Source organism: Lycorma delicatula, chromosome 2 (assembly GCF_047948215.1).
Source record: "Lycorma delicatula isolate Av1 chromosome 2, ASM4794821v1, whole genome shotgun sequence".
Classification (NCBI taxonomy): domain Eukaryota; kingdom Metazoa; phylum Arthropoda; class Insecta; order Hemiptera; family Fulgoridae; genus Lycorma; species Lycorma delicatula.
Window position 1 is genome coordinate 167,349,566 of NC_134456.1, and position 27,525 is coordinate 167,377,090.

At 30.6% G+C, this 27,525-nt stretch overlaps 1 protein-coding gene across 8 annotated transcripts in view; it reads left to right on the forward strand.

Annotated features, from left to right (window-relative positions):
• Positions 1–27,525, forward strand: part of LOC142319415 (uncharacterized) — a 137,518-nt gene that overhangs the window by 33,550 nt on the left and 76,443 nt on the right. For 7 of the 8 annotated variants that reach the window (XM_075356677.1, XM_075356671.1, XM_075356669.1 and 4 more), the window contains 2 exons: positions 20,686–20,995; positions 22,557–22,750. In XM_075356677.1, coding sequence (XP_075212792.1) covers positions 20,686–20,995; positions 22,557–22,750 — 504 coding nt within the window. Of the gene's footprint in view, positions 1–11,654; positions 11,742–20,685; positions 20,996–22,556; positions 22,751–27,525 lie in introns of all 8 variants that reach the window. The other variant, XM_075356674.1, reaches the window with a different exon arrangement.

A 27,525-nucleotide genomic window follows, 5' to 3' on the forward strand; every position in this document is an offset into this window, starting at 1 on the left:
ACTTAAATTTAATTGATAGAAGTTTTCATTTTACTTTTTTTAAAAGAATTTTTACTTTTTTTTTAATATCTCTGAGTCCATATTGAGTTATTTTGCAGAAATATCAGACAAAATATCTACCTGTGCGTGAAATACCTTTCATTACCTAAAATAAAAAGAAAGTTGCTTTTTTTATTACAAATCAGGTTTTCTCAAAACTTTTTTATTAGATTTTTTACGTGTAGTGTAAATATTTAGCGTTTAATAATTATTATACTCAATAAATTATTGATATTCTGGTATCATAACATCAGTTAATAAAAAGATTTTTAATTTTTTTATTAAAAAAATACATTTTTCAAGTTTAAGTGTAATTGATTTTTTTTTAAAATTTGCAATCGGTATGAAGAATCAATGTCAATGAGGGAAAATGGATAACAAACATTTTTTTACTTAATGAATACTTACTTGCAATTAGCTCAAAGATTTATGAGTGAAATTCAGGCTGCACAAAAAAGAAATCAAAGTTTTAAAACTTTTTAATGTTTCAAATGAAAAAATAACTCTTACAGTTTTTTTCCACTACATTTATCGTTACTAGGTACACATCTAACCGATAGAGCTCGTCCCATATTTTAACGAGCGTGTCTGGAATAATGTAAGCGACAGGTGCTTCAATCCTGCGGCTGATATAGGATAAATTAATAGATAGTGAAGGCACATACACATGATAATTTATAAAACCCCAATGGCAAAAATCATACGAGTTCAGATCAGGAATTCTTGAAGGTCACCGCAAACAAGCTTTGTCATCGTGTCCGTGCCGACCGATTCAACGGTCGGGGAAAACGTCATTCAACCGATCCCGTACAGAATTATGCCAGTGAGGAGGCGCATCAACTTGCCAGATAAAATTTTCTGATCCACCTTGCAATCAAAAAAAGAATCGTGTACTTAGTATATCCAAATAAGCGACTCCTATTACGCTTAATTCGAATGAAAAAGTAGGGCCCGTAAACTTACTGTTGGGATATCGCACAGAAAACATTTAATTTTGGGGGCCCCTTTCGCATAGGAAGGTTCATGGGGAATTTATGACCTCCTAATATGAAAATTTTAACAAGACCGGTATAACGGACCCGAGTAACGGATTCCTGCCAGTTACGAAGAAAGTAGTAGAAAAAATAATAATGGAAGGAATCCAGAAGGAGACTAAAAGGAACCCTTTTTGTAAGGCTAAAGGTCCGTTTAACAATCGTTCTTTGTAATAATGCTTGCTGACACACCTACAACAGATGTTGTTCCATGAGATGAATTACCGGACCAGAGTAGGAATTCATGGGAAAATGTAAAGACTCGGACGATGATTCTCACGCTTCAATTTGGGTCTGGTTCTGTAGAAGATGATAGGAGTATAAATACTCCAGGAAAGACCAGTATTACGCGAAGAGTGTTAAGCGAGTATTCTGCGAGGCGTATTCGGCGAGTAGTGAATGAAGCGAGTATTAGCTTGTGTTGGACGCGATTGTTAGATGGCGTTAACTGTCAACGTAATTCCAGTGAGGACAATGGGGAATGCAGGAAGTTGTTTCGTGAGTTACAATAGACAATTAGTGAAAGGAGTAAAGTATTAAATTCAATCATAAACTACAGGGTAGTTTTATTTGTAAATAGCAAAGGTATGTGCAGAGAATATAGATTAGAATGAACTTTAGACCAATCTTATCTTTGTAGTAATACAGTATCAGTTGTTAAAGGTGTAAATATTAGAGGTCATTATGTCTTTTGTCAATTGAACTGAAATCTGGTTATGATTTGAATACCTGTAAATGAAATCTGACCTTACTTTAAATTCTAATTTTTATGTAATCATTTTTTTGTTATTATTATAGGGATTATTATTGTTGTGGTTGTGGTTACTATTATTATTATTATTATTTGTTTATTATTGTCGTTTATTATTATTATTGTTACTATTTTCATTATTATTATCGATAATATCTCAATATCCGGATCGAGCCGCGAACAGGCGACAATATTATGTGTGTTAACTTTCCTACTAAGATGAATTTATCACAATACAATCAAGAAAGTCGTCATCATTTTCATATTGCAACATTTCGATCGCGAAGTCGGCACGCACAGGCTTTAAAAGCTTGTATCAGCTGTAAATGGTCCGGACATATATGTTAGCATTTCCTTAAAACATTCCACATTGTTATCAACGGCATTACTAGTTCGTGGTCGGCTTTCATAACAGATTTTTTAGAACTACGCAGGAAGTTTTTTCTGACAAGTTCAAGATTTCCTTCAGACACCCTCGGTCATCCCGTACTTTTTTTTACACAGACATCCAGTCGTTTCAAACTGATTATCGACAAATTTTCGGTAAAAATATCTTTTTATCTTTTCGCTTAATTCTTGCTTGTAGTTGTTTTGACGAAAATCTTTGGTTAAACTTTATTCTTGTACTTTTAGTATGCATAAAAATTAAATGCCTATGACTGTTAAGGTATCGCACCTGAACAACGTAATGAAACAACCCTGTAGTTTTTGAATGAAACTACTATATTGAATTGGATATAGCCCTGATTCTTATTTAGACCTTTGTAGCCTCTCAAAAGTCTACCGGGATTACCGTGTTATTCTTTTTGGCTACAAAAATTTTACCATTTTAACAAGTATCAAATTTTGACAATTTTTATCCAAACATTTTTCGATATTTCTCCTATTTTCCTCCGTTATTTTTATTTTAAATATTACAAACGGATTTGCATACAATGCTACTGCTGTTATTATTGATGTGATGACATATCTGTAGAAAAATTTAATCATATATGTTCATCGTAAAAAAGAAGCAGAAAGCCATATGATTTCTGACGGGAGGATTCACTAGAGTCGATAGCCTACTGACTGTATGGCTTCACGAAAATAATATTTTAAAAGATTTTTTAAAGTTTTAAGTTCTGTAAATCGGTACGTACCCAGTCTTATTCATAAGATTGAGGAAACAATTTGTTGTATCATTCTTCAAAACTCCGATTACGAATGTTCTTTAAAATCGGTATATTAGTATATTATTGTGTATATTATAGATAAATATTTAACTGGTAGTTTTTCTTTTCCTCATTCTCAGTATTATTGTTTAAATATTGCTTTTTTTCTTGGATAACCCACTTGTTTGATGGATTTCAAACAATTTTGGTTTTTCGTTTTGGAAAAACTGATGTATATATTCTGTCAGTTTAATTTTTACTTATTTAAATCGTTACGTGTAGTCTAATGGTTCTGGTGAATCGCTTATACCTATTTCGTTCGGATTGCCCTTAAATTTCTGTAAGAAAGCAGTTTTTTTGTTACAATTCATATTTAAGCACGTCAATGCAAAATGGTTGGTCAGTAATGTGTTACTCCCATCTGGGTAAAAATGATGCGATTTTCTGAGAGATTGTAGGTAACCAACCACAGAACCAATTTTTTCAGCGACCCTTTGGATTTCAGAATGTCTGTCTTAGGTGGATCGTGTTTCTCAGCTTCTAACCTTCTTTTATCCTTAATCCTTTTTCTTAATGTTGGTTTCTGTGTAGTTTTCACCCTGCTAGGTCCATGTTGAGGATGCCGGTACACTTGTAGTGTCAAGTGTTCTGGAATTACTGTGGCACAAACATATACGATTGTATAAACATATACCCTATTTATACGGTCGGGTAAAATTTAATCCTAGCGGATCGAATGGAGAACTATAGGAGACCATTGCATCCCAACCATAAGTTCAATCCAAGAATGAATGTTTCTCTGTCTGTTCAATTATGTTTCAAACATAACAAAACAAGTCGGACCGTTGTCCTAATCGTATCTCTGCCTCTCTATCCACTTACTCGTATGAAAGGATAAAACATTTTTTTGAATGTTTTTTGAAAAAGATTTACACTTGTTCGACAGTTCGATAAGTTCAATCAAGAAAAAGATTTAGCATAGACATACTCTACTGTTTGTTGGTAAGGAACGATCCAGTTAAACAGATCGTATCCCATGATTAGTTAAAAAATAAATGCAGAGACGATGAACCTACATCTTTCTGTGTGTGGTGTACAGTTTAAAGCGAAAATATAAATTTTAAAATATGTCTCAGCTGTTGTAATACAGAAAAGGTATGTGGTCATCTCAAATTTTCCTCCCTTGAAATTATTGTGTTTTTGAAATCAGGAACTATGAAACGTCAACATCCGCTTACGAAAGTAAAAGGAGAGCTTACGAAAGTAAGAAAGTGCAGTGTGTGTGTGTGTGTGTGCGCGCGCGCCTCCCCTTATTTTGCCTTATATTTCCAGAACAGATTTTCCTTCTCACAAAATTTGATACAGTCACATGTATATACAAGGTCTGTAAATAAAGTAATGAGACTGGTTCAGAAAAACTTTTTATTTACAATCCAATTATACATGGACTCTATCACTTTCTAAATAGTTCCCTTTGGAAGCCACGCAACGCTTAAACGGTTTTTCCACTCTTCATAGCAGTGTTGGAACTCAGAAACCGGAATATCCTTCACATGGTTGGTTACATTTTAAAGTCGAGAACAGAAAAAAGTAGCAGGATTCAAGTCAAGTGAATAAGGTGGTTAAGGAACTACAGGAATGTTTTTCTTTGCCAAAGTCATTAATTGAGAGTGCAGTTTGACAAGGTATGTTGTCATGATGGAGCATTCAGTTGCCTTTGATGGCTGGTCTCACGCGCGCAATTCTTTTCCGCAGTCTTTCAAGAATTTCTCGGTAAAAATAATGATTTACAGTCTGCCCTGTAGGCAAAAACTCCTTATGAAAAATGCCATTACTATCGAAGAAACAAATTAGCATGGTTTTGATTTGCTCATTTTTGCTTTTTTGGAGCGTGGTGAGTTTGAAGTGTGCCACTCCTTGCTCTGGCGTTTTGTTGCTGGGTCGTACTCAAACATCCAAGATTCATCACCACTAATAACATTTTTTAGAAAATTAGAATCTGTTTCAATTCGCCCTAGAAGATCGCGGCGTACTTCCACCTTGTTTTTCTGTTCAACAGTGAGGTTTTTTGGGACCAATTTACACATACTTTTTTCATGACCCAAAAATTGATCAAAATTTGATGGACCTTTTTCTTAATGTTGGTTTCTGTATAGGTTGCACCCGGCTAGGTCCATGATGAGAATGCCAATAGACCTGTAGCGTCAAGTAAAAATTTGATGGACTGTGGTACAGTTCAAATTCAATTATTCTGCAATCATTCTGACAATTAATCGCCGGTCGTTCCGTATCAAGTCCCTGATTCGCTCAACATTGTCGTCACTTTTTGATGTCAACGGTCTTCCAGAGCGTGGATCGTCCGCAACTGATTCCCGGCCATCTGCAAATGCTTTAAACCACTTAAAAACGTGGGCACGTGATAGATCGTCATCTCCATACGCTTTTCAATTTTGAAAAGTTTCAGTAGCATTCTCACCGAGTTTAACACAAAACTTGATTGCACAACGTTGTTTATAATTAGTATCACTCATTTTTATAACGCACAACAAAAACTCGTTTCACGAAAAGTTTGTTTACGTCTCTCACGGCAACAATAGAGTAAAAAAAAATATTAATACCTAATATAAATCAGCTGTTCATATAACCATATGTCTACTAGTAACTTTACACTGTTGCCACTTTGGCTGCCAAAAAAACTAGTCTCATTACTTTATTTACAGACCTCGTATATGTACACACACACACACACACACACACACACACACACACACACACACACACACACACACACACACATATATATATATATATATTTATTTATTTATTTATTTATTTGTATATGGAGCATTAGCTTGTTAATCTTTCTTTTGAAAAAAAAATCGTTTGATTTTTGTTTTTTTTTATGGATTTGGGGATTTATTGAGGGGTTTATATATTTAAGAGGTTTGATTCCAATAAAATTTTACTTGTGTGTTGAATCTTAACTTAAAAGTGTTATCCTGAAAAAATACTCGGAATGAATATAAATGTATATTAAGACTGAGTGGGAGAAATATTTTGTCTCATATGCAGTAGGATGCCCTCAATTTAACGATCTGATTGGTTCCTGAAGAGGGGTCTAAATCGATTTCTTACCAGAGCACAGCTACGTTACTGCAAACAGTTCGGGTGTTTCAGGTTGATTCCTGGCTAGGTTTCGGGATTCTTTCTTATCATATTATTTATCGAGACTTCCTTGACAGAAACGTGTAAAACCGCGCCGTGGTCATAAAGAAAGATTAGAAAGCAGGAAAATCATTCCTCATTGAATCTTTTTTGGATGTTGTTAAATTACAATATTTTATTAAAATAACAGACTCTACATTATATTCTGCGTAAAGAAAGGTTTATGTGGACTTTCGCGACATTAAAACTAAGCACAGGTCTTTGGATTAGAGTAGGTCCGTGATGGGATATGTTTCCAGTAAGTTTCATAGACATCGAACGTCAATTGAGATGCGACCTTCCCTTATTACATAAGCTAACGTATTACGATAGTTTTCAGCGACCAAAATATCTGAACTTGCAAATTATCTAGTCTTTTACAGTTATGTAATCCAGTAAAACATCATACTCATTAAAGCACTCTACTTACTCACAACGTTACCTTAGTTTCACCTCATCTCATTCTTGCTATAACGTCCGAAATATTGACACTGTCTTTCCAGAAACGGTTGTCGAAACTTATCTAGTCGTGTTTGGTAGTTAACCTGTTATGTTTTTGTTTTTATTTTCGGTTTGAGAATTTCCCGAGTTATTTTCTTCGACAACTTCGGTGTAGGACTTATTTTAAATATATATTCTTATTTATTATAATATTACTTACATTGAATGCAGTAATTTACATTTTGCTTAGTTATTCATTTACTTCCATTACCCGATTCCTTCAGTACTAAATTTTTCGTTACAAAGTGCAGTGAATATTAAATTGCTAAAAGTAGCGTTAAAAGATTAATTATTTTATATTAGGTTACTTAAAAAAAATAAGTATTGGAAAATCACGTAATTAGACAGCCAGTAATAAACATCAATTTTTTTGTGCAACTTATCAATCATCTGTTGCTGATAAATTAAGGAGGGGTCGTAAATGGGAGTTTGTCCTGCATTTAGTTGAGAACAAATTTTGGGGTTATTATTTTATGATTCCTAAGCGTAAAAATTCAAAATGTATTCAGCTAAAATATCTTTCGAGAATTATTGAAACGTTTCTGAACCATTTCAGTTGTTTGACTACTCTTAGTCAAAGAACATAAATTTTTATGTACAATATATATTATATTATACATTATATATTATAATTGTATGTTACTACATATACATATATATATTATATACAATATTTATAAACATTATATAGATTTCTTCGAAATGTTTACGTATAATTACTGATTTTATAAATATAACTCACAGACGTTCAACTTTTACTTAGTTTTCTAATTTTTATCATCGTTCATTATTGAGATTTAAAACGTAACATATTTTTATTAAAAGTTATTAATTTTCGTTATTTCTTTGTTTTACTTTTTTTAATTATGTAAAAACATTGTATTTTTAAAGTACTTCTTTTTGTAAAAGAATTTTAATTATGAATACGAATTGTAGAGTTAATTATTCATAAAATTAATTTTATATGAATTGTTAAATTTTAAATTGTAGAATTAATTATGTTTTTATGTAGTGCCCTACACGTATATTACGTATTTTAATTAATCAAAAATATACTCTCTTTTTAATATAAATATTGGGTTCATTTCAAACAAATAAATAAACAATCTTTTTTTTCATGAAGAATTTTAGAAAACTTTTTAATTATTGATGCGTTGTTTGAACGTAGTCAGTTATATTGGTATCATGTTTTATTAATTTTTGTTTTGGTGTTAGAACGCTCAATAAGATGTGTATGTATGAGATAAAAAAGAATACTTTTTTCAATCGAATGAAGATTCGTTTAGTATAAGCCTGCGCGCGCGTCGCCGCCTCCCCTCACACTAACACAAACACACACGCGCGCGCGCGTATATCTCTTATAAAAAATTGATACATTTGTATATATATATATATATATATATATATATACAATATTTATATATAGCATATTTAATATTCAGCAAAAATATATATCCATATAAATAAAAATGTAAATGTTCGTTTGTTCAAAATCTTAAATCTCTGAAAGTTCTTCACCGATTGCTTTGAAATTTTGACACAACGTTTCATTCGAATACGCGCGTGTTTTTACATACCTACTGTTATATACCTAAGATGTCACACCTTTGACAGGTAAAAACATGCTTTTTTTTTAAAAACAGCGCTATCTATTGGACGTAAAAGTAACACACGCTAGACTAAATATTTTACGATTCCATTTCAATGTTGGCGATATATGTATCCGCTATAGACTAAAAAACTACTGAATTATGCGCGGGGAAAAGGGAGAAAGGGAAAAATCGGAAAATGGAAAGAGGAAAAAATCTAAAAAAGTAAAAGGGAAGAAAGGGAAAATGGGAAAAAGAAAACGGGGAAAAGGAAACAAGGGATAGAGAAATGGGGAAGGAAAGGGAAAGTGGGAAACGGGGAAAGGGAATATGGTAAAATGAAAATTGGAAAAGGAAAATGGGGAAAGGGGGACAAAGGAATGGGAAAAGGGAAAAAGGGAAAGGCTAAATTTTGGGAAGTTCTGTAATGTTCATATTTTATCAAACTTTCAGTTGTTTTCATTTAATATATATATATATACACACACTCAAATCTAGCAATAATGAAGCATTGCCGGTTGTGGTATTTTATATATATATATATATATAAACTTAAAATTAAATATTATCGTATTACATTATCGTAATACATTTTGTAATACAGTTTTTCTCTTTCTCTCTCTCTGCCCTCCCTTACAAAAAAACGTTGAATCATATGCAGATGCATATGCTAATTACTCCTTTAAATTATAACATATATTTTACTGTGATGTTTTTTCCATAGTTTGGGATTTATAACTACCCTTCTCCACCGAAGGATAATAAACATTTTAACTTTAAAATATAAACTTTTATGCTGCCACATTAATTTTTATTTTGAAGCATAAACCACACAGGTAGCATAAGTCTAATCGAATTCAGATTCAAGGGTCTAGAAAAAACGTGGTAACATCTCAGGGAAACGATTAAAGGTAATAGAAAGGGGGGTAAATTGTGGTAAAGGGAAGTTCCGGCTACACAGGGATGATGAAAGAAAACGAATTAATCTACCCTAAATAATGATTTAAGGCCTTTCCAAGTGAAAAGTGCTTATATCAGAATTTCTTGGGATATCGGGGTATCTTTATCCAGGATAGAAGCAACATATAATTTATTTACGATTTTGCGTTGTCAAGTTCAGATTGGTTTGCAATGCATCAAACTGGCTTTCTTTAAAATACTACAGCCACCTGAGATAGTCTCGGACTTCTTTCATACTTTCATTCAGTTTTTGAAGACTATTTTTGGGACTGAAATTTCTTGAAAGTTTTTTCTGTTACTAGTTTAATGGTAATATTGTTTAAACTAATTCGCTATGATTTTCTGGTACGGATATCGTGATTTTTTTTTTAAATTATGAAACTTCTGAATACTAAAAGGTTGAACATTTGTTGATAAACTCAAAAAATATTTTTTTGAAGTACAATTAATTTGTTGTATGCTAAAAATTTACTATAGTTTTCTTTATTATCAGCTGCAAAAGAGTCAAAATATTTTTTTGAATCATATTATATATGATTGAATTCACAAATAAACAGACCATTTATATATTTGTAATATTGACGAGGAATCAGTTTTAAATCCCAAGTTTCTTCTGTCGTTGTATGGAGGTAATTTGCTGACTGGTAACGTAAGACCTTTTGTTTAATAGGTAGGAAAGACATAATACAACAAGAGAACTAAAAAAAAAAAGATAATGATAATTATAATAATAGAAAAAATGTTCCTAGATAATCTGAATCACTATAAATAAAACGTTAATTTTGCGATGGATTTTTATTTGTCAGTTTATTTATTGATTATCATAATTTAGTTTATTTATTATCATAATTTTAGGCGAGTATGTAATCATCGCCAACTTTCTGCGTTTCCTGAAAAAAAAAGATTGGGAACGGTTTTAGTTGTTACAAAAAACAAAATTTAATGATAAAGATATTTCTAAGCAGCTCTACCTTGCATATTTCATATTTCCATCAACAATCTTCGTTGTTTGTCTAGCAGTATTAAAAATATAACATTAATTTTTTTAACTCGCATTAGAAATATTACAGTTTTCGCGAAGTGTTTTTCTTTCACGTGTTTCCGGGACGGGTGCTAACTTTTGGTGTATGTATTTTTGAAAGGTTTTTATAGCTCCTGGGATCATCTGCATAAACTCACAGTGTTGGATCTTTCTTTTTTTGTTTAGCCTTTGAAACCACCGTAAGGTATTACTTCAGAGGATGAATGAGAATGATATGTACGAATGTAAATGAAGTAGTCTTGTACACTCTCAGGTCGACCATTCCTAAGATCTGCGGTTAATTGAAACCCAGCCACCAAAGAACATCGGTATTCACGATTTAGTGATCAAATCTGTATAAAAGTCTTTACTAGGATTTGAATCTTAGAACTCTCGAATTCGAAATCAACTGATTTGTGACGACTAGTTAACCACTAGAACAACCCGGTGGGGTACAGTGTTAGATCTAGATCCAAAGAACTGGAAATAGGATCAAGAATATTGATTCTGATTTCGTCCACAATTCCTTGGTTTTATCCGGTTGAACATTTCAATAATTTTGCGTGACGTGTAAAAATTATTTCGATATGATCCCTACAGATGTAAATAATATTTTTTTAAGTGTGCTTTATGGACGAAATAATTAGCAGGATGTGCAATCTGATGAGGGTAAAGATAATCTTCTTTTCTTAACAAATGTTATCTAAATATTTTGAATCTGTCGAAGTTTTTGAGCTTGGAAATTGTACATACGAAGAAAGTTGTTGGATAAATCGCCAGTTTCTCTAGTTTTTCTCGTAAATGTTGGATGATTCTTTATAAAAGAACAGGCTACTATTTTACGCACTCTGAAGTTAAGTTAGAAAATATAGTTTAAACAATAAGAAAACAGTACTGAAAGTTAGAAAACAGAGTTATAACAGCTCAAGCTCAGATGCCTTCTTTCAATAATCCGGTTATATATATATATATATATATATATATATATATATATATATATATATATATATACACCATATATAGCTGACCAATTGAAATAAACCAAAACGCACAATCTCTGTTTCTGGTTGCTTAGAAAATGTGAGGATTAAATTCAGTTTCTATTTTCATCCCTTTTTTATGGTAAAATATTTTTCCGAAATTTTTTTTGTGTTTAGGATGTGTGAATGGGATGCGATAGGATGTATGAATGATAAAGTGGGTGAATTATTTTTCGCGGTTGTCCTATTCACAATTTATTTTTTATTTTTTGTAACGGTCAGAATGTTGATCTTTATTAGTGGTTTAAAACATATTGAAATTATTTTTTAGGGGTAATATATGTAATATTTATTTTTTGTTTTTACAGTAACATAAAATACTTAGATGAGTTTGTTGTCATTTTTATTTCTCAATTGTTTCCAGTTATCTACATGTGTAATCTCTTATTCTGGACATGAATACAAAGTTTCTTTCGTGAGAACCATGTTGACATTGTTGTTTACTAATCAGGTGAATTCATTGGGACGAAAGCGTACAGTATACTCTGCATGATAATAAATATTTTTATATATACTGTTATTAAAATTAAATTAGATTTAAAAAGAAAACGTTTTTAGGAGAAATTAGTTTATTTGAGTTAGAGATATTTCAGCTGTAGATGTTGGTTTTATTATTTACATCAGAATTCATTGTTTTAAATTAATTCAGTTTTAATTTTAGAAAATTATAAAAGAAAAAACGTAAAAGTGTGTGTGGTTATGAGGAGGAGTATTATTTATAAATTTTATTAATATTTTAATTATTATTATTGTATTGGATGTCTCTGCCTTATTAGATTACTAGATATTTTAGTTTTACATTGGACTATTACGCTTTTATTTTTATTGATATGATTATTAAATTACATCTTTATTCTTTGTGGCCTGCAAAATAAACCTCAATGTGCGGTTTATATTGTTATTATATATATATTTTTTTTTTTGTTATTTTTTACAGTGGAATGTGTGTGGATATTTTTGTTTACAAAATTTTTATAATAATTTCTACCATTTAACCATTCTTTCAATGTTTTTTTTTTTTTAGTAATTTGTCTAATATTAAGAGATTTACATTTGATTTTTATACGATTAATCTTTCTTTTTTTAAGCCGTATTATTTTATATTTATAAAAAAAAAATACTTTTTTAAGAGGGCGTTTTTTCCTATGTTCAGTATATAAATATGTATAGTATTTTTGTACAGTTTTGAGGTCTGATGGCTAATGATACTAAAATTTTGGTTAACTAATTCTGTTAATGTGTAGAGTATTGTAATACCTGGTTTTGTATATCAACAACGATCATGGAATTTTGTCTGGAAGCTTGTTTATCCCCGGGATTGTCCAACAGTATCAACAGAAAAATACATAAACATTTTTTTGTTGAAAAAATTGGAAAAGTGATTGGGGTTGTATTGATGAGGAATGTTGTTCCTTGAAAAACGATGAAAATTTTACTTTGATTTTTAGTTTATGAAAAAAATAATATGGGGAATACCACTGAAAACGTTTAAAAAACAAATTTCATAAAACAAGGTACGCCTGTCTATAAAACGTTATTTTTTTCATTTTTTCAAACTTCAACTGTTTAAACCTATCGATTTTAATATATACAAGTATGTATACTGTATTATATTTTTTTGTTGTAAATTAAGAGATGTCAGGATCGGTATAATTTTGAATTTTAATTGGAGGATTTAAGATGTAACGTACCCCCCTCGGGTTCGGATTAAATGATTTAAATAATCATTGTAGACAAATTTTTAAATAAATTTTTCTTTTATTAAGCGTTGTATAAATGCCGAAAAATTTTGATAAAGTTTTTTTAGATTTTTTCTCTGCCTTTTTTTAATTTAATTTAATTAATAGATCATTGAAATGTGGATTTTAACTTAATGATTTACTTGTTATGTGTTAGTAATATTATATTATATTAAGTTTTGTTAGATCTTAGTGGAAAACGAGCTAATTTAAGTTTATGTTACAAACCTGTACGTGTAATTTATGTGAATGTGTTTATATTAAGTGCCATAAAGGTGACCCAACATGAGACACTAGTTGTTCCTGAAAATGGCAACAAGCAACTCGTACCAAGCTTTACAGGAAAGTAACGATTGAAGTGGTTTTCAACGGCTTTGTTTATTGAACGGAATATACTGTTGCCTATCAGTATACGAAGCCCATCGAACATCATAACTCACAAATAAAGCATCGCTGACTGGAGTTGCTTATAGCTTGGATGCTTTACATAAGTTCTCAGCCGTAAGAAAGATTGGGATAATTAGGGTAAAAAAATAAATATTTAATTTGCTAGATATGTATATTTCAGCATTTAATTTTTTTGTTTCTTTTTAAAAATTTCTTAGTTTATTATTTACTTTACTTTTTACAAAAGAAGTATAATATAAATTTATTTGATTAAGATATTACTTAATAATAATACATATTTAATGTATTTATTTTTTAAACGAGGAGAAGGGAGTCCAGTTAATTCTTCCTTATATTTGTGGCTCCGTGCTTATAATATAAAGAAAGTTTGGAGGAAGTTTCAGAGGTCCTATTTATATTATTTAAATTACTCAGTTAAAATCTTTTTTTTTTTGTGGTAAGTTGGCAAGATAGCAAACCTAAATCTTGCATTTTACAGGTTAGTATGCAAAAAAAGAATTAAATAAATCTTTCTCGATTAATATATTTTTAAAGCCGATAACATGTATATGGCCTTGACATTTATGTTGTAATTAAAGTACTATGTCTAAACTTTTTATATATTTTTTTATAAATATTTTTGACCAAATTTTATCTTTTAATTTTATCTTTTAATTTTATCTTATATCTTAAAATGACTGCGCCACATCTTAAAATGTCATTTTCGAAGCTTTTAAAATTTATTGTCTAATTAAACAATCTACTATATTTCTAGGATTGATTCTATTGATTTCTATATTGATTATATTTCTAGAATTCGCACACATCTGCCTATATACTAAACATTTTGGGACTGCTAAGGTTTAAGGTGAATACATGTAAGATTATGATAAATAAATTTAAAGATTTTCTTTTCTTTGACAATCCGCGATGAAAACTGCAAAAAATAATTGAATAATGATTAATCAAACAAAATTTAACGATAATCCTTAAAACACGTTGTGTTTTTAACTTTTATCTTGCAATTCCTTGATCGCTACATTAAAATGTTTTCATCTACGAATTGATAGCTGTTATTATTGGTACTATTAATGACTTTTTCCGATGTGTCAGAGGAACCCCATTTACGGGCGGATTAGAGTATCGGACTCGCTAACAGGTTCCACTAGATGTTATCAAGAGAGCGTATGTGTACCTGAGTCCTACCGACCAAACTTCATATCTCATCGATCCTTCCCTCCTGTAGTCGGGTTCACAATTTTTATAGTTAGGTAGTTACTTCCACACCTGAAACAACAAAATTTCTGTTTTCTGTTATCAAGTGACTTTTAGATTTGGAGGAAAACCAATTAATTATTTGTAATTAATAAAATCATTTAGCTGTCGATAATACGCTGCTCCAATCCTGAGTATTGATAGCCTGTCTTAATGGATGGATGCTCTTCGCTTCAAACAGCCCTTAAATCATTGCTTTGAATGGAATTGTTTGTCTCTTTTCACGGCCCCTCTGATTAGATTGTTGACTTTTCGTGTTATTCATTATTTTTTCATAACATTTACCTTTCTCTCTCTCTGTCTCCCTTCATGTTCTGGAGGTTGGCGCCAGATGCTTACTCGATCCATCCTTTTTTTTTAACCTCCAGGACCACCGTTGGGTATTGCTTCAGAGGATGAGATGAATGATCTGTAGCGTGTGTGAAAATGCCATGCCTGAACGGGATTCGAACCCGGGACCTCCGGCTGAAAGTCCGAGACGCTACCACTCGCGCCACGGAGGCTGGCACTGGATCGATCCTAAGGGCATCTAAAGTTACCTCACTCGTTGACTAATGTTTATTAATGGAGACTGCTGTGCTTGTGAACATATTGAAAGTCACAGTTTTTATTTGGAGGCTATTTAGAAAGCCCGACCTAAGTCTGATGGCTTAAACGGTTATCGGTTAGCCGGTCTTTATGATCCTTTAGAATAAACACCGTCATATATTGTAATGAAGACCTCCCAAACGTAGCTGAGCGTTTGACGTAAAATATAAAAATTACTATTATTTTAAATTTGGTTGAACTTGACGAAATTAAACGGTAAACTGGCCAGAAAAAGGTTTGTTATCCTTGTACGATAATATAATACAAAAATTCATTCGCAAATTTTTTTTGTTAGCTTTTCATCTTAAAAAATTTGGAATTGTAAATCATTTCATGAAATCTCTTACAACAGAAGATCTTGACAAAATCAGTTATACTTTTAACCGACTTTAGGAAATAAAGAGAAGACCCTGAGATTCACCGTGAATGCGTATTTAAGCTCTAATCTTCACTAGACTAATTTTTTTTTAAAAATCACTACGTAAGCCTGAAGCTTATGCGTGGGAATATGGACGGATATTATGTAGCGTATGAAAAATATCATGCCTGATCGGGATTCGATTCCGGGATCTTCCGGATGAAAGGCTGAGTAGCTATCACTATGCCACGTAGATCTCTATGATTCTGTTAGTTATTTTATTTTGTGTTTGAAAGTGTCTATGGTAATTTCATAAGTTTTTCCAGAAATTTCAAGTGGAACAATTTTTATATCGAAAGTTACGTTGCATATATAGACGATTTAAGATGTTTTCCCTTTTTTTCTCGAATTGTTGCTTTTAATTGGATTGTTATGACACAATGATGCCTGATTTAATTTTGCTATTCAGAGTATGTTCGCGTGAAATTCAAAGAAAGTGCGGTAAAAAAAATATTCTTGTTCCCAAATCTTTTTTCTTATTAACGACTGTTTTTAGCTTTCTTTTTTGCGTTTGGTATGAATGACCATCGGATAGCGGTTTTTTAGAGCTATCAGCATTTTAAAAAAAATAAAAAAATTGAAACAATAAAACCGATATAAAAAAAATTCAGTAAAAGTAAAAGATTATTGTACTTATTAAATCCTTCTTAAATTTAACCTTTTGGCGCAAAATTACCGATTAGTAAGTTGTTAGTAATTATTTTTAATTTGAGAAACAAGACTTCAAAAAGTCAAAATTTAAATAATCGAAGATTAATTTTAGAAGTTTTTAGAAATTTGAACCAAAAATTGTAAAATTGTGCGAAAAATTACTTGTAGAATCAAAATGAGATATTCCAATAAATATACTATTTGAAGTGTAAGTTTCTATATCTGTCTATGTTAGTAATGACAGAAAAAATTATTGATGAACAAGCAGAAGTATGGTTATATTTAGCTTAAAGCAGATTTATACCTTACCATAAAATATTTTTTTGTTTGAACCCTTCAGATTCTCCCAGTAAAGTATTTTTTCTTAACAAGGCGCAAAACATGTCCTATTAAATTATAATCTTTACATGAGAGATGGATTATTTAAAAAATTGCATTACTTTGTTTTTTATCATATCACTTTCCAGGAGAAAATTCCTACCATCACCTTGCATTGTTATTATTTAAGTTCTCAGCTTCTAAAAAAAAAAAAAAAAAACAATATTTCCTGAATATATTTTTCCATTTAGGAAACTAATTAATTAGACTTTGCTTGTGCAATCTAAAGATAAGATTTAGCGGACGATTTTAGAAACATGACGTCAGTTTAAGTTAAGAATACAGTTAACCGGAACACTTAGACATCGATTTTTTTTCTTGTAGAGAAATTGGGATTTCCCTTTTACGAAGTCTGATAAAAGCCAGCGAATGAGGGCTACGATAACCACTTCTAAATTTAATTGGAACACTGTTTGTTATATGCAAGCGATTCGTATTAATACACTGATTATCAGTTATGTTAGAAGTTACTGATATCGCGAATTATAAGTAAACGTACGGATGATCACCCAGTTGTCTGCTTATCTTTTAGTTGTATTTAGTAATTGGATTATTGGTATTTTTTTCCGCTATCTCTCCTTTGGATTGCCAAACAGCGTAAACCCTGAGAACTCTTACTAATATTAAATTAGTTTAGTGACCAATCCATTATATATAATTACTAAACTGAAATTAGTTAGTAAATAAAAGTAAGAGAGGTTGAATACGGCCAGTCATTTAAAAGTTCCTAAAAGTAATTGGCTCGTATTAAATAACACTAAATTAGTAACTAAAATTAAGTAACCTGGAAATGAATATTCTTCTTTAGGTGATTCTAACTCACGAGTGAACCTTAATTTAAACCGATCGATCGTTTTGCCAAGTTGTGTTACAGGCTCACATTAGGAAGATCGTTCGATTTCAGAATTATATAAAATCCATTAAACGTAGGAACGAAACCGGAAAAATCGAAAGCCATTTGAAAGAAAAATAAATATTTTATTAAACATTTTCTTTTGTTTCGTATCAAACGGTCTTTAAAACTTGTTGATCGTCAACCAATAATTAATTTAAAATTTTGTTGTATCATCTGCATAGTATGTAGTCACTAATTTCAGATGTAGCGGCAGTGTTAATTGAAAATTTAATGTCAATGGATTGTATAGATGATGCTCTTGAATATCTGCAACATTTAAATTTCTAGACATACAGTGAGTGATGTGACAAAAAAAGAAAGAAAAAGCAATTGGGTGATAAAATTGTTATCACTCCGGTTTGATATGAGGAAGAGACTAAAATTTAAATTGGTTAAATTTTCAAAACCCTGTATTTGTACGGTATACAAAATAATAACTTTTAGTCTAATAATGTGGTATTAAAAAATTACTCATTTCATCGTTGAAATTATAAAGAAATTTTTCTGTGGAATATACATGTATGTATGTGTATGTAAACGTGATCAAAAAGCACATTTTGAATGGATGAACGATCTGCTTACGCTTTCATTCGCGATTTTTGTTTTTGTTCTATAATAATTAAACTGGAATAAAACTTCTTAAAAATTATTCTTTTTTAATGAATTTAAACAGATTTTATTAAGAATTAAACACGAATCAAATGTGTTATCATTAATATAGTCTGTTAAACACCTTTATAAACATTTGGTAAGTGATAAACCGTATACATTCATGTAGCACGCGCACCATTTTGTCCGGAATGACGGTTGCAGAAAAACCTGCGCGTCGTACGTGGATTTTAAAATTTCACATTGATGATGATTAAACCTATATATATTAATCAGTTCATACAGGATTGCGATGCAGACTGCTTTGATTTGACAACGAACCTACATTCAGTAAAATAAAATTACTTAAATAAAACAAAAAAATTGGCTATGAGTAATTAGAAAATTAAATGATTAATTAATTATGAAATTAAATGAGTAATTAATTATCTTTCTTATCTACAACGTAGCGCCAGACTTGTCGTAAACTGTCCTTTGCATTTTTCTCACGCGTAGGTTATTCTTATTTCACACGAAAACATCTTTATCGATCATTTTGTAGTCATTTTATGATCAGTGTTCGTTGTGACAACGATCGTTCAGTTCAGTACGTTAAAGTTTCGTGTACTTTAAAATTACAGAACGAGTGAAAAAATAGACTGCGTTAACTCACCGCCGCAGAAAATTTGTGTTATGCTTACGCAAATTAGCATGGAAATCATACTACAGGCAGATTTTTGTTGTAGCAGTGTCCTGAATTTATGATTGGCGAAAGAAAGAAAACGAATTTCTCATAGCCAGTATGTGAGCATTAAGGCGGAAAAACACAAAACATCCGGAAATAGAAGAAAAACTCGCAGCGCGCATATAGAATGTACGTTAGTTTGGTTACGCGATTTCTCTAGCAATATATCAGATGAAAGCCCTGGAAATCGCTGATGAATTAAATATAGGTCGGGATGAATTTAAAACTAGCCTTAACTGTCTTTGCCGACATAGTTTTTATATCGAAGATAATAATATAATTATTATAAGATAACAATATAATTTTTATACAGTCGAAGAACGACATAGGTCAGCAGCTACCTGATCCTTACGAAGATAAACTGACAAAGTTCCAAAGATATGTCATAAATTTACGAAAAAGGAATGATTATTCCCTAGATCAAATTGGGATTGCGGACCAGACACCGGTGATTTTCGAAATGCCATCGATAACAGATAAAGAAAGAATGATCAGATACGAACTGCCGATTACGAAAGAAAATGTTGCTCGGTGATGCTGACATTACTTTAGACGGGGAAAAATTTACCCCTGTATGTAATTTTTAAAAGAAAATATCAACCGAAAGATGAAAGTTTTCCATCCGATATTGTCGTACGAGCAGAATAAAAGGGATAGAGTGAATAATGTTCTGGACTGCATTAAATCCGTCTGGGAGCGTCGACCAGGCTCTTTATTATAAAAGTTTTCCGTTACTTGTAATGGTCAGTATTAGGGGTCCGTTACAAGCGAAAACTGATTGTTAGAAAGTATGATTAGGTATGTTTACAAACGTTAGACAAACTAGATGGCCAATGCAACACTACATTATCTGTTAAAATTGAGAAACCGTCTTTGAAACGGATTTGTGCGTGGATTATTGCGACTTGATCAGAAATATCGGATGATTTGATTAAAAATCGTACAAGAAATGCTGTATTTCGATCTCGATGAAGGTGAGAACGGCGGTTATTTATGGTTAAGAGATTACTAATTCAATTGCAATTCTAGGATGACGGAAATTCGGATACTTATGGTAGTGATTAAGGTAAATACGTTTTTATAATTTGTATGCGTTTAATTAAATGTTTACAGTATAGACTAGTTTATTGACACTGTGCATTTAAAAAATACTATTACACATTCAATCTTCTATGATTTTGTTAAAATCCAAAAAAAAGGAACTTTTTTTTACTTTTCCAAACCCGGGTGCGCGTATTACATGAGTGTACACGGTATTATGGGTATTAGGGTGTATTTAACTCTGTTTTATTAATGTTATTTACTTCCTTATTTATATTATCTTTTAATTATTTCTCTTGTCTCGGGAACTGATATAGCTTTTTTCTTTTGCTGTAACTTATGAATTTTTTGCTTTAGAAATGAGGATACTGTACTGAATTTTGAACACATATGCAAGAAAGTTTTCTTTAAAGGACAATTTTTATGTTGCGGTTCTAAAGGATTAGTGTTTCCTTGAATGCAGTGTAGCTGTAAAACTCGTTTCACATGGTGCTATAACATCATGTTTTCTTTAATTTTTTAACTTTTACAGATCGTTAAACCTACCATCGTTGTATTTTTGTTTTTGTTTGAAAAAACTAATAGAAAAAATTCTCTTGATACTGTCTGTTCTTCCTTAGTTATAGAGAAAAAATTTAAATTACTTTGTCTTTCAAAACACTTACAGAATTGTGATTTATCTTGTAACAGCAATCTACGCAACAGCAACAACCTCAGCAACAACAGCAGACACAGCAACAAACACAACAACAAACCCAACAGCAGCAACAGCAACAAGCTCAGCAAACGCAGCAACAGCAGAACAGTAATATCTTCAATGTTGTCCAACCGATGCAAACTGTTACGGTGGACGGGCAGGAGGCACTGTTTATTCCAGCAGGTGCACAGGCGGGTACTCTGCAAACGCTGCTCACTTCGTCCGGCCAAATTATTCGAGCGCCTTCCGTCCTGCCTACGAGCTTGCTACAGAACGTCAGCCAGACTCTCCAGTTCCCATCGGGTGAGTTGTGTAGTGATGTAAGAAAATTTTACTTATCATTAGTTAATTGTACTGTTACATAAAATAGGCTGTGAAAGCAGTAAAATACTGTTAAAATGTAAAAGGAAACTTTCACTCTTTGAATACTGTTCGCTGTAGCCAGGAGCGGGGGGGGGGGCTGACATGTACTATTTCGATCCAACGGGGCCAATAATTTTTATTACAATCCAGTGTATAATTTCTGGTTGTTTTAAATATTTGACCTTAGCTCATATAATTTTACTACCTTTTAAATGGTGAATTAAAGTATCATGTACTGTGACGTTAGAAAAAAAAAACCATTTGTCTTAATATTTTAGTTGATCGGTGTAAAATAATTCATAACTGTGGTGCTTTCCTTTCGTAGTTCAGTATTGTCAAGGGTCATTAAAACGGACAGAATTAAATAAGAAAGTTATGTTACGAAAGAGTTGTTAAAATTCAACTATTAATCCTTTTTTCTAATCAGAAAAAAAAGAATTCGATGAAAACTTTTAACTGATATTAAATGGGAAGGGTTCAGATGTAGGAAGAATAAATTATTGACAAAAGTCGCTCTCTGTACGTACGGACTTGTATATCATCAGCGTGTAATTTTTCCGTTATGATCACACGCTGTACTAAACATCCAGCTGGCACGCCTGTCACGGGTATGTTGCCTCGTTGATTTAGGTGCAGTACTTCAAGGCCAGTAAATGTTGCCAACAAAAAGCACCTTTTTCTACCGTGATTGTAAGTTATAGCAGAACCACTGATTGAATTGTTAAATTACGCTGTTTAGATTATCCATTACAACAAGTGCATTTTAGTGTTTCCTGGGTTTTTACTTTTTTTTTGTACTGTGTCAGTAAACGTTAGTATCTTTATATTTGACTGATCGGACAAGGATTAAATAGCTAAAGTTTTAATAATAATTTTCGTATTTTTGCTGTAAAATTATTAGTAGCATACTTTAATTTCAAAACAAAACGACCCAATCGTTGTTTTATTTGTTATTAACAGCTACTTTTGAATAATGGTTTACTTCTCACGGTAGGGAATTATGTGTAGATTCATTCTGTGTAAATGGTAACACTGACTAGGTGATGGTACAGGATAGTGTTTGTTTGTGATCGGTAGAATTTTGCTGCTGCTGTGATTGATTCGTGATAGAATAGTTAATGCCAATAATATTCTTATTTGTTTTTTCGCAGTTAATTTGTTTACAGTTTCAAAGTGTTCAGTTTTTTAAATTAAATTTTGAAAGTGTTTTGGTTAGGTTTAAATTGGAATCGGGCGTGAATTCAAATGTTTATGCTTACTTCTATAATTAATTGGACGTTCGTTTATTTTTATTATTGGTATTATTTTAATTTACCGATTTTTAAATTGTTTTTTAAACTATTTCCTTTCATGATTATTGCTTTCAAAGTTGCATGACAATATTGGTGTTGAGTTTTAATAAATTACAAATTTTGTTTTGTTGGTAGTTAGTAAACTAGTATATGAATGAAAAAAATTGTAATCAAGCCATTTACTTTTTTTCTAATGTTGATTTTTACAGGACAAAATGTATCCGTACGACCAGCCACAATACCTCAGGTTGTTCAGTTTCCTACATTACAACAAACTATTCCTGTCCAAGTACCAATATCAACATCTGCAACAGGACAAACAGTGTATCAAACAGTTCACTTCCCGTTGCAGGCATTTGCAACTTCCAATGGACAGATTCAGATGTTACCACAAATATCTCAGGTATTTTTAATATGCATCTATTGTGTAATGTTTTTGAGGTAACTTCAAAATCAGGATTTAGAGGAAAGTTTTATAATTTGCCATGAGTGCTGGAATTTTTTATAAAATGTTATGTTTGGGGATATTCTATTTCACTGTTAATTTGTCTTTGTATCAAAGAAACGTGCATTGATAGAAACTATTGTACGTATGTTATGTATTACTTTTTTGGTCATCTTTTCATTTAAAAATACTGTAGTTAATATTTACCAAGATACCTTCATATTGTTAAATTTTTAAGCCAATATTTGATTTAAAAAAAGTAATAAAAATTGACCTACAATCTAAACTTTGTTATTAACATTATTTATTTATTTTTCATTTGTATTGATATGTACATCTGTTCACATATTGTTTTTATGATGAATTTTGTAACCCAAATAAAATGCTAAATTTTATCTGATTTGATACCAGATGTTTTATAAAAAATTGCATTTTTAATGTAGACTGAAGATTAAAAATTGAGTAATTTTTTTTCATACTTATTAAAAATTAAATATTATAAAAAATATTTCTAAGTTATAAATATTATTTACGTATCTGTTTATTGATATACTGAAGATGGTTATAGTTGTACCTTTAGGTATGTATTGCCTTGCCTTATGGGATTTATATGTTCTCAGCTAATGGTGTAAAACTTATACAATTGGTTGTTGCTTATATGTTTAATAAAATTGATTTTATATGTATATATCATATGTATAAAAGTTATTTCTGAATTTTGAGATAATAGTGTGTGTGTTGACTAGAATAATCTGAAATTGAAATACCCGAATTCACATTAAAAGAAACAATATATTTATAAAATGTTTGTTTTTCTATGTATGTTCCATAAAACATATTTCATTCATTCTTTCTGATGGTGCGATGGTATAATTTATTTGTAAAAATGTATTTTGTATTTTCCTGTAATTGGTTTTTCATTTGTTTTAATATGCAGATAGTTAAAAAAGCTAAAAAATTTTTAGCTTGAAGTAATTTTTGTTTGTGTGATATTTTATTAATGTATGTTAATATAAGTTTCTATATACTTATTTTTATATTAACATTCTTAGTAATAACTTATGATTACATTTAGTAATCTTGTGAGATCCTTATTTTCATTATAAGCTTTTTGACTGGTTACTCATGACCCAGTGTTGTTATATTTAAGATTACAGCAAATATAGTATCAGGTAATAGAAAGAAAATAAATTAATAACATTGTATTATATTCTTATGATGTTTGGCTGTTAGGTGTTATGTTAAAATTTATATAGTATAATGATATATTTTGTTTGATTTTATTAAACAAGTTTAATTTTTATTATATTTATGTCTAGTATAATGTATAAAGGTTTCATGTGTGAACATATATCTTAATTCATTATTATTTATTTGTGTTATGTTTATAATAATTATTAAGTAGTGTTAAAAAAACTAAACCATTCTTTTGATTTTTATATAGCAGTGTGTTTTTTTTATGAAGGAAAAATAGTATAGTATTTGTGTGGTGTGGTGAAATTAAACAAAACAAAAAACAGCCAGCCTGCAAAAATACACTGTCATTAATTAATTCAACTGATCTTTGAGATTTGTAATCCAGGATAAGTGTACTTATTTATTCTGCATTTGCGTTAATGGTCACAGCTTATTGCATTTTATATATATTTACATATGGATAAAAAAAATCTATTACTTCTCACATATGCTAAATTATTTTTCATTTATTCTGGTTAGTATGATGTGTATAGAGTCTTAATGATTTTTTATGTATTCTTTTGTTTGGTATGTATGAATTAACATTATTTTTTTATTTTGCCATAACCATTAGAAGTGAATGTATTCTTGATTACAGAAGGGTAATTTTAATTATTTTACTTAGGCTATTGCTTGTTTTTCTCCATCCAACAAACAAATGTAAAGGATCTTTTACTAATTCAGTAATATAATACTACAATTATTTTCTATCACTCTGTCTACAACCACTGTAGATTATTCTTTTTTAACAGTTACTAGATGAAAGATTGCTTAGTCTTATTTATCAAAACAAGGAAGATTATGCAAAACAGCCTTAATATTACTCCACCACTCTTCTTATTTCTCAGATTTATGGCAGGATGCCATGCATTTGGAAGTGAGAAGTTTTGCTCATTTCAAGATTCTGCTAAAGCAACAACGATGATGTGAGAGGTGTTCTAAATTGTACTGCTCTGAACATTGTGAACTCATTTAACATAGAAAGTTGGCAAAAAGAATTGTAATGACCCATCACTATAAATAGAGTTTTTTTCTTTAAAAATGGTGATTTTTATAATGTTTTATTTTACTTTTTGATCTGTCTGTAGCATGTGGATTTTGATGTCAACAATTAACCACATTACAACCCATACACATAGAACAGTCAAAATAGTAGAATAAAACACTTTACTAAGCATTAAAAATATGAGTTTTAAGTTCGGAAAATCTACAAACAAATTAATTTTTGTGTAAATAGTAATTGTTTTATTTATTTAGCTATTATCCTCCACACCTCTTTTTTCAATATCCTTTTGGAAAGGTAGGCAGCCCATCGCTAGAAAATGTTTAGCCACATCATGGACAACAATCCTAATACTTAATACATAAAACAAGTCTTAAAACTAATACTTGATATGAAAAGAGATAATCAAATCAAACCAATATGACATAAAATTATATTATCAAATAAATAGAAAAACTTTCATTTATTTTTTCACTTGGTCACAATTTACAGCTGCACAATCTGGTGAGTATGCAGGATCTGAAATAGGTTAAAATTTCAACTTCACAAGAGCCTTTTCAGATGTAATGTGTGTGGCAGAAGATTATCATATTGCAGAATTATCAGCTTAGTGGATTGTGAAACATGATACATACGTCGTCTAAGCTGTTAACAACTGTATGTAATACAGAATTTACCAGCTTCCAAGTCAACACTCGCATACATGCATTTGGAATTTCAGAACACTCAAGAGGATTTTTTTGCAGAGGGTTTTCTGAATTTTTTTTAATTTGGAGAACCTCATTGTCTGTATTCCATGCTATACTGTATTTCTTCTGAGCCTTAATGATGCATCCAAGTTCTGTTTCCAGTCACAATATTGAAAAGGAAGATAACTTCCTTCTCCCTCAGGAATGTTGTGAACAGCTTCTTTTTGCTATTTACAACAAAAGTTAATGTTGTTAAGATGTTCATAATATTCTTTTGTTGTTTGTTCTTATTCTGTGATTTTCACCTAACAAATTTTATGGTAGCCCAGTTATTTAACAATATGTCCTACTTGTTAGTTTGATATGTCTGTTTAGTTAGTGATGCAATGATTATGTTGAATTGTTTCATCTACCTCCTTTTGATGCTTCTTATCAGTCACAAAGCAGATTGTCACTGCAAGTTTTATCCTCAGTATTTGTATATCAGTTTCTGATGCAAGAAATTCTATTGCTCGCCTACTCACTGTACTTTTATTAACAGTTTCATCACCATAAATGGCTTTTAGACAATGATGAATGTCATTAGTGTTCATTTCTTCCTTCCATATAAAAAATTCAGTTACTGCACACTATTTTAGGTATGATGTAGAAGGTGTACTCAGCTCCTTAATAATAGATCTGACAGAAGATGAGAGGCACGGGCAATGAGTTTTGGAGTGTTAGTAGTAGGGAAATGAAACTATAAGATTGTAGCACCTGTTGCTTTTTCTGCATTTTGTTCTGTTACATTCATGTGTGCATTAAATTTTCAGCTCCCTCCCCCTCTTAAATTACTAGGGAGATTATTACAAAAATTTTAATCCTGTATAATCTCAGATAATATTACAGTTTACATAATTATATTTTCCACTTACCAACATTCATAGATAGAAACTATGTTGAAGTGCTTTTGGAGATTATTACTCCATCCTCAGGAACAGTGATAATATACTTTATAAATGTTTACTTCACAGATAAATAACTAATGAAATAAATTTTTAAAATAAATGTAACAAGTGATCATCAAGGAGTTAAAATAAAATCAAATTATACGTCATGTCAGTAAGAAGGTCACAGTTGTTATGTTTATTGGAATGAAATAGTTTTACCATCCTAAGAGTCAAAATTATTGTTTAATATTTGTTTAAATAAGATATCATTTTCAAAATTTGTTAGTTCGTTTACGTCTTTTATTATTTAAGTGTATATAATATTTAAAAAAAATATTTGTTTTATTAAAGTTATCAGAATATTCAAGAATTTTAATGAAATTATTTGGGTTGTAATTGGAATTACATTCGTCTGGCAAAATTGAAAAATTTTGTATTTTACAAAACTGAAAATAAAGATAATAATTGTGACTTTCTTACTGAAATGATGTATAATTTTATTTTATTTTAACTGCTTGATGATCAATTGTAATATTTAAAAATTTTTTTTACTAAAATTATTGAATGTAAAGTAAACATTTATAAAGTATGTTATCATTATTCATGAGGACGGAGTAGTAATCAACAAAAGTGCTTGAACATAGTTTCTATTAATGAATGTTGGTTAAGTGGAAAATATAATTGCATAAATATTTATATATTATTACCAGTGGGCCATGATTAATAAAATTAATCTAAATGATAACCAAATGACTATGGCTGTGAAATTTCTTAACTTAAAAATGAAACTTCACAAATCAGTTGCCAACATAAAATTTAATAAAAAATGTTTATATTATAAAATAATACCATATCAAAATCAAAAATAAAACTAAA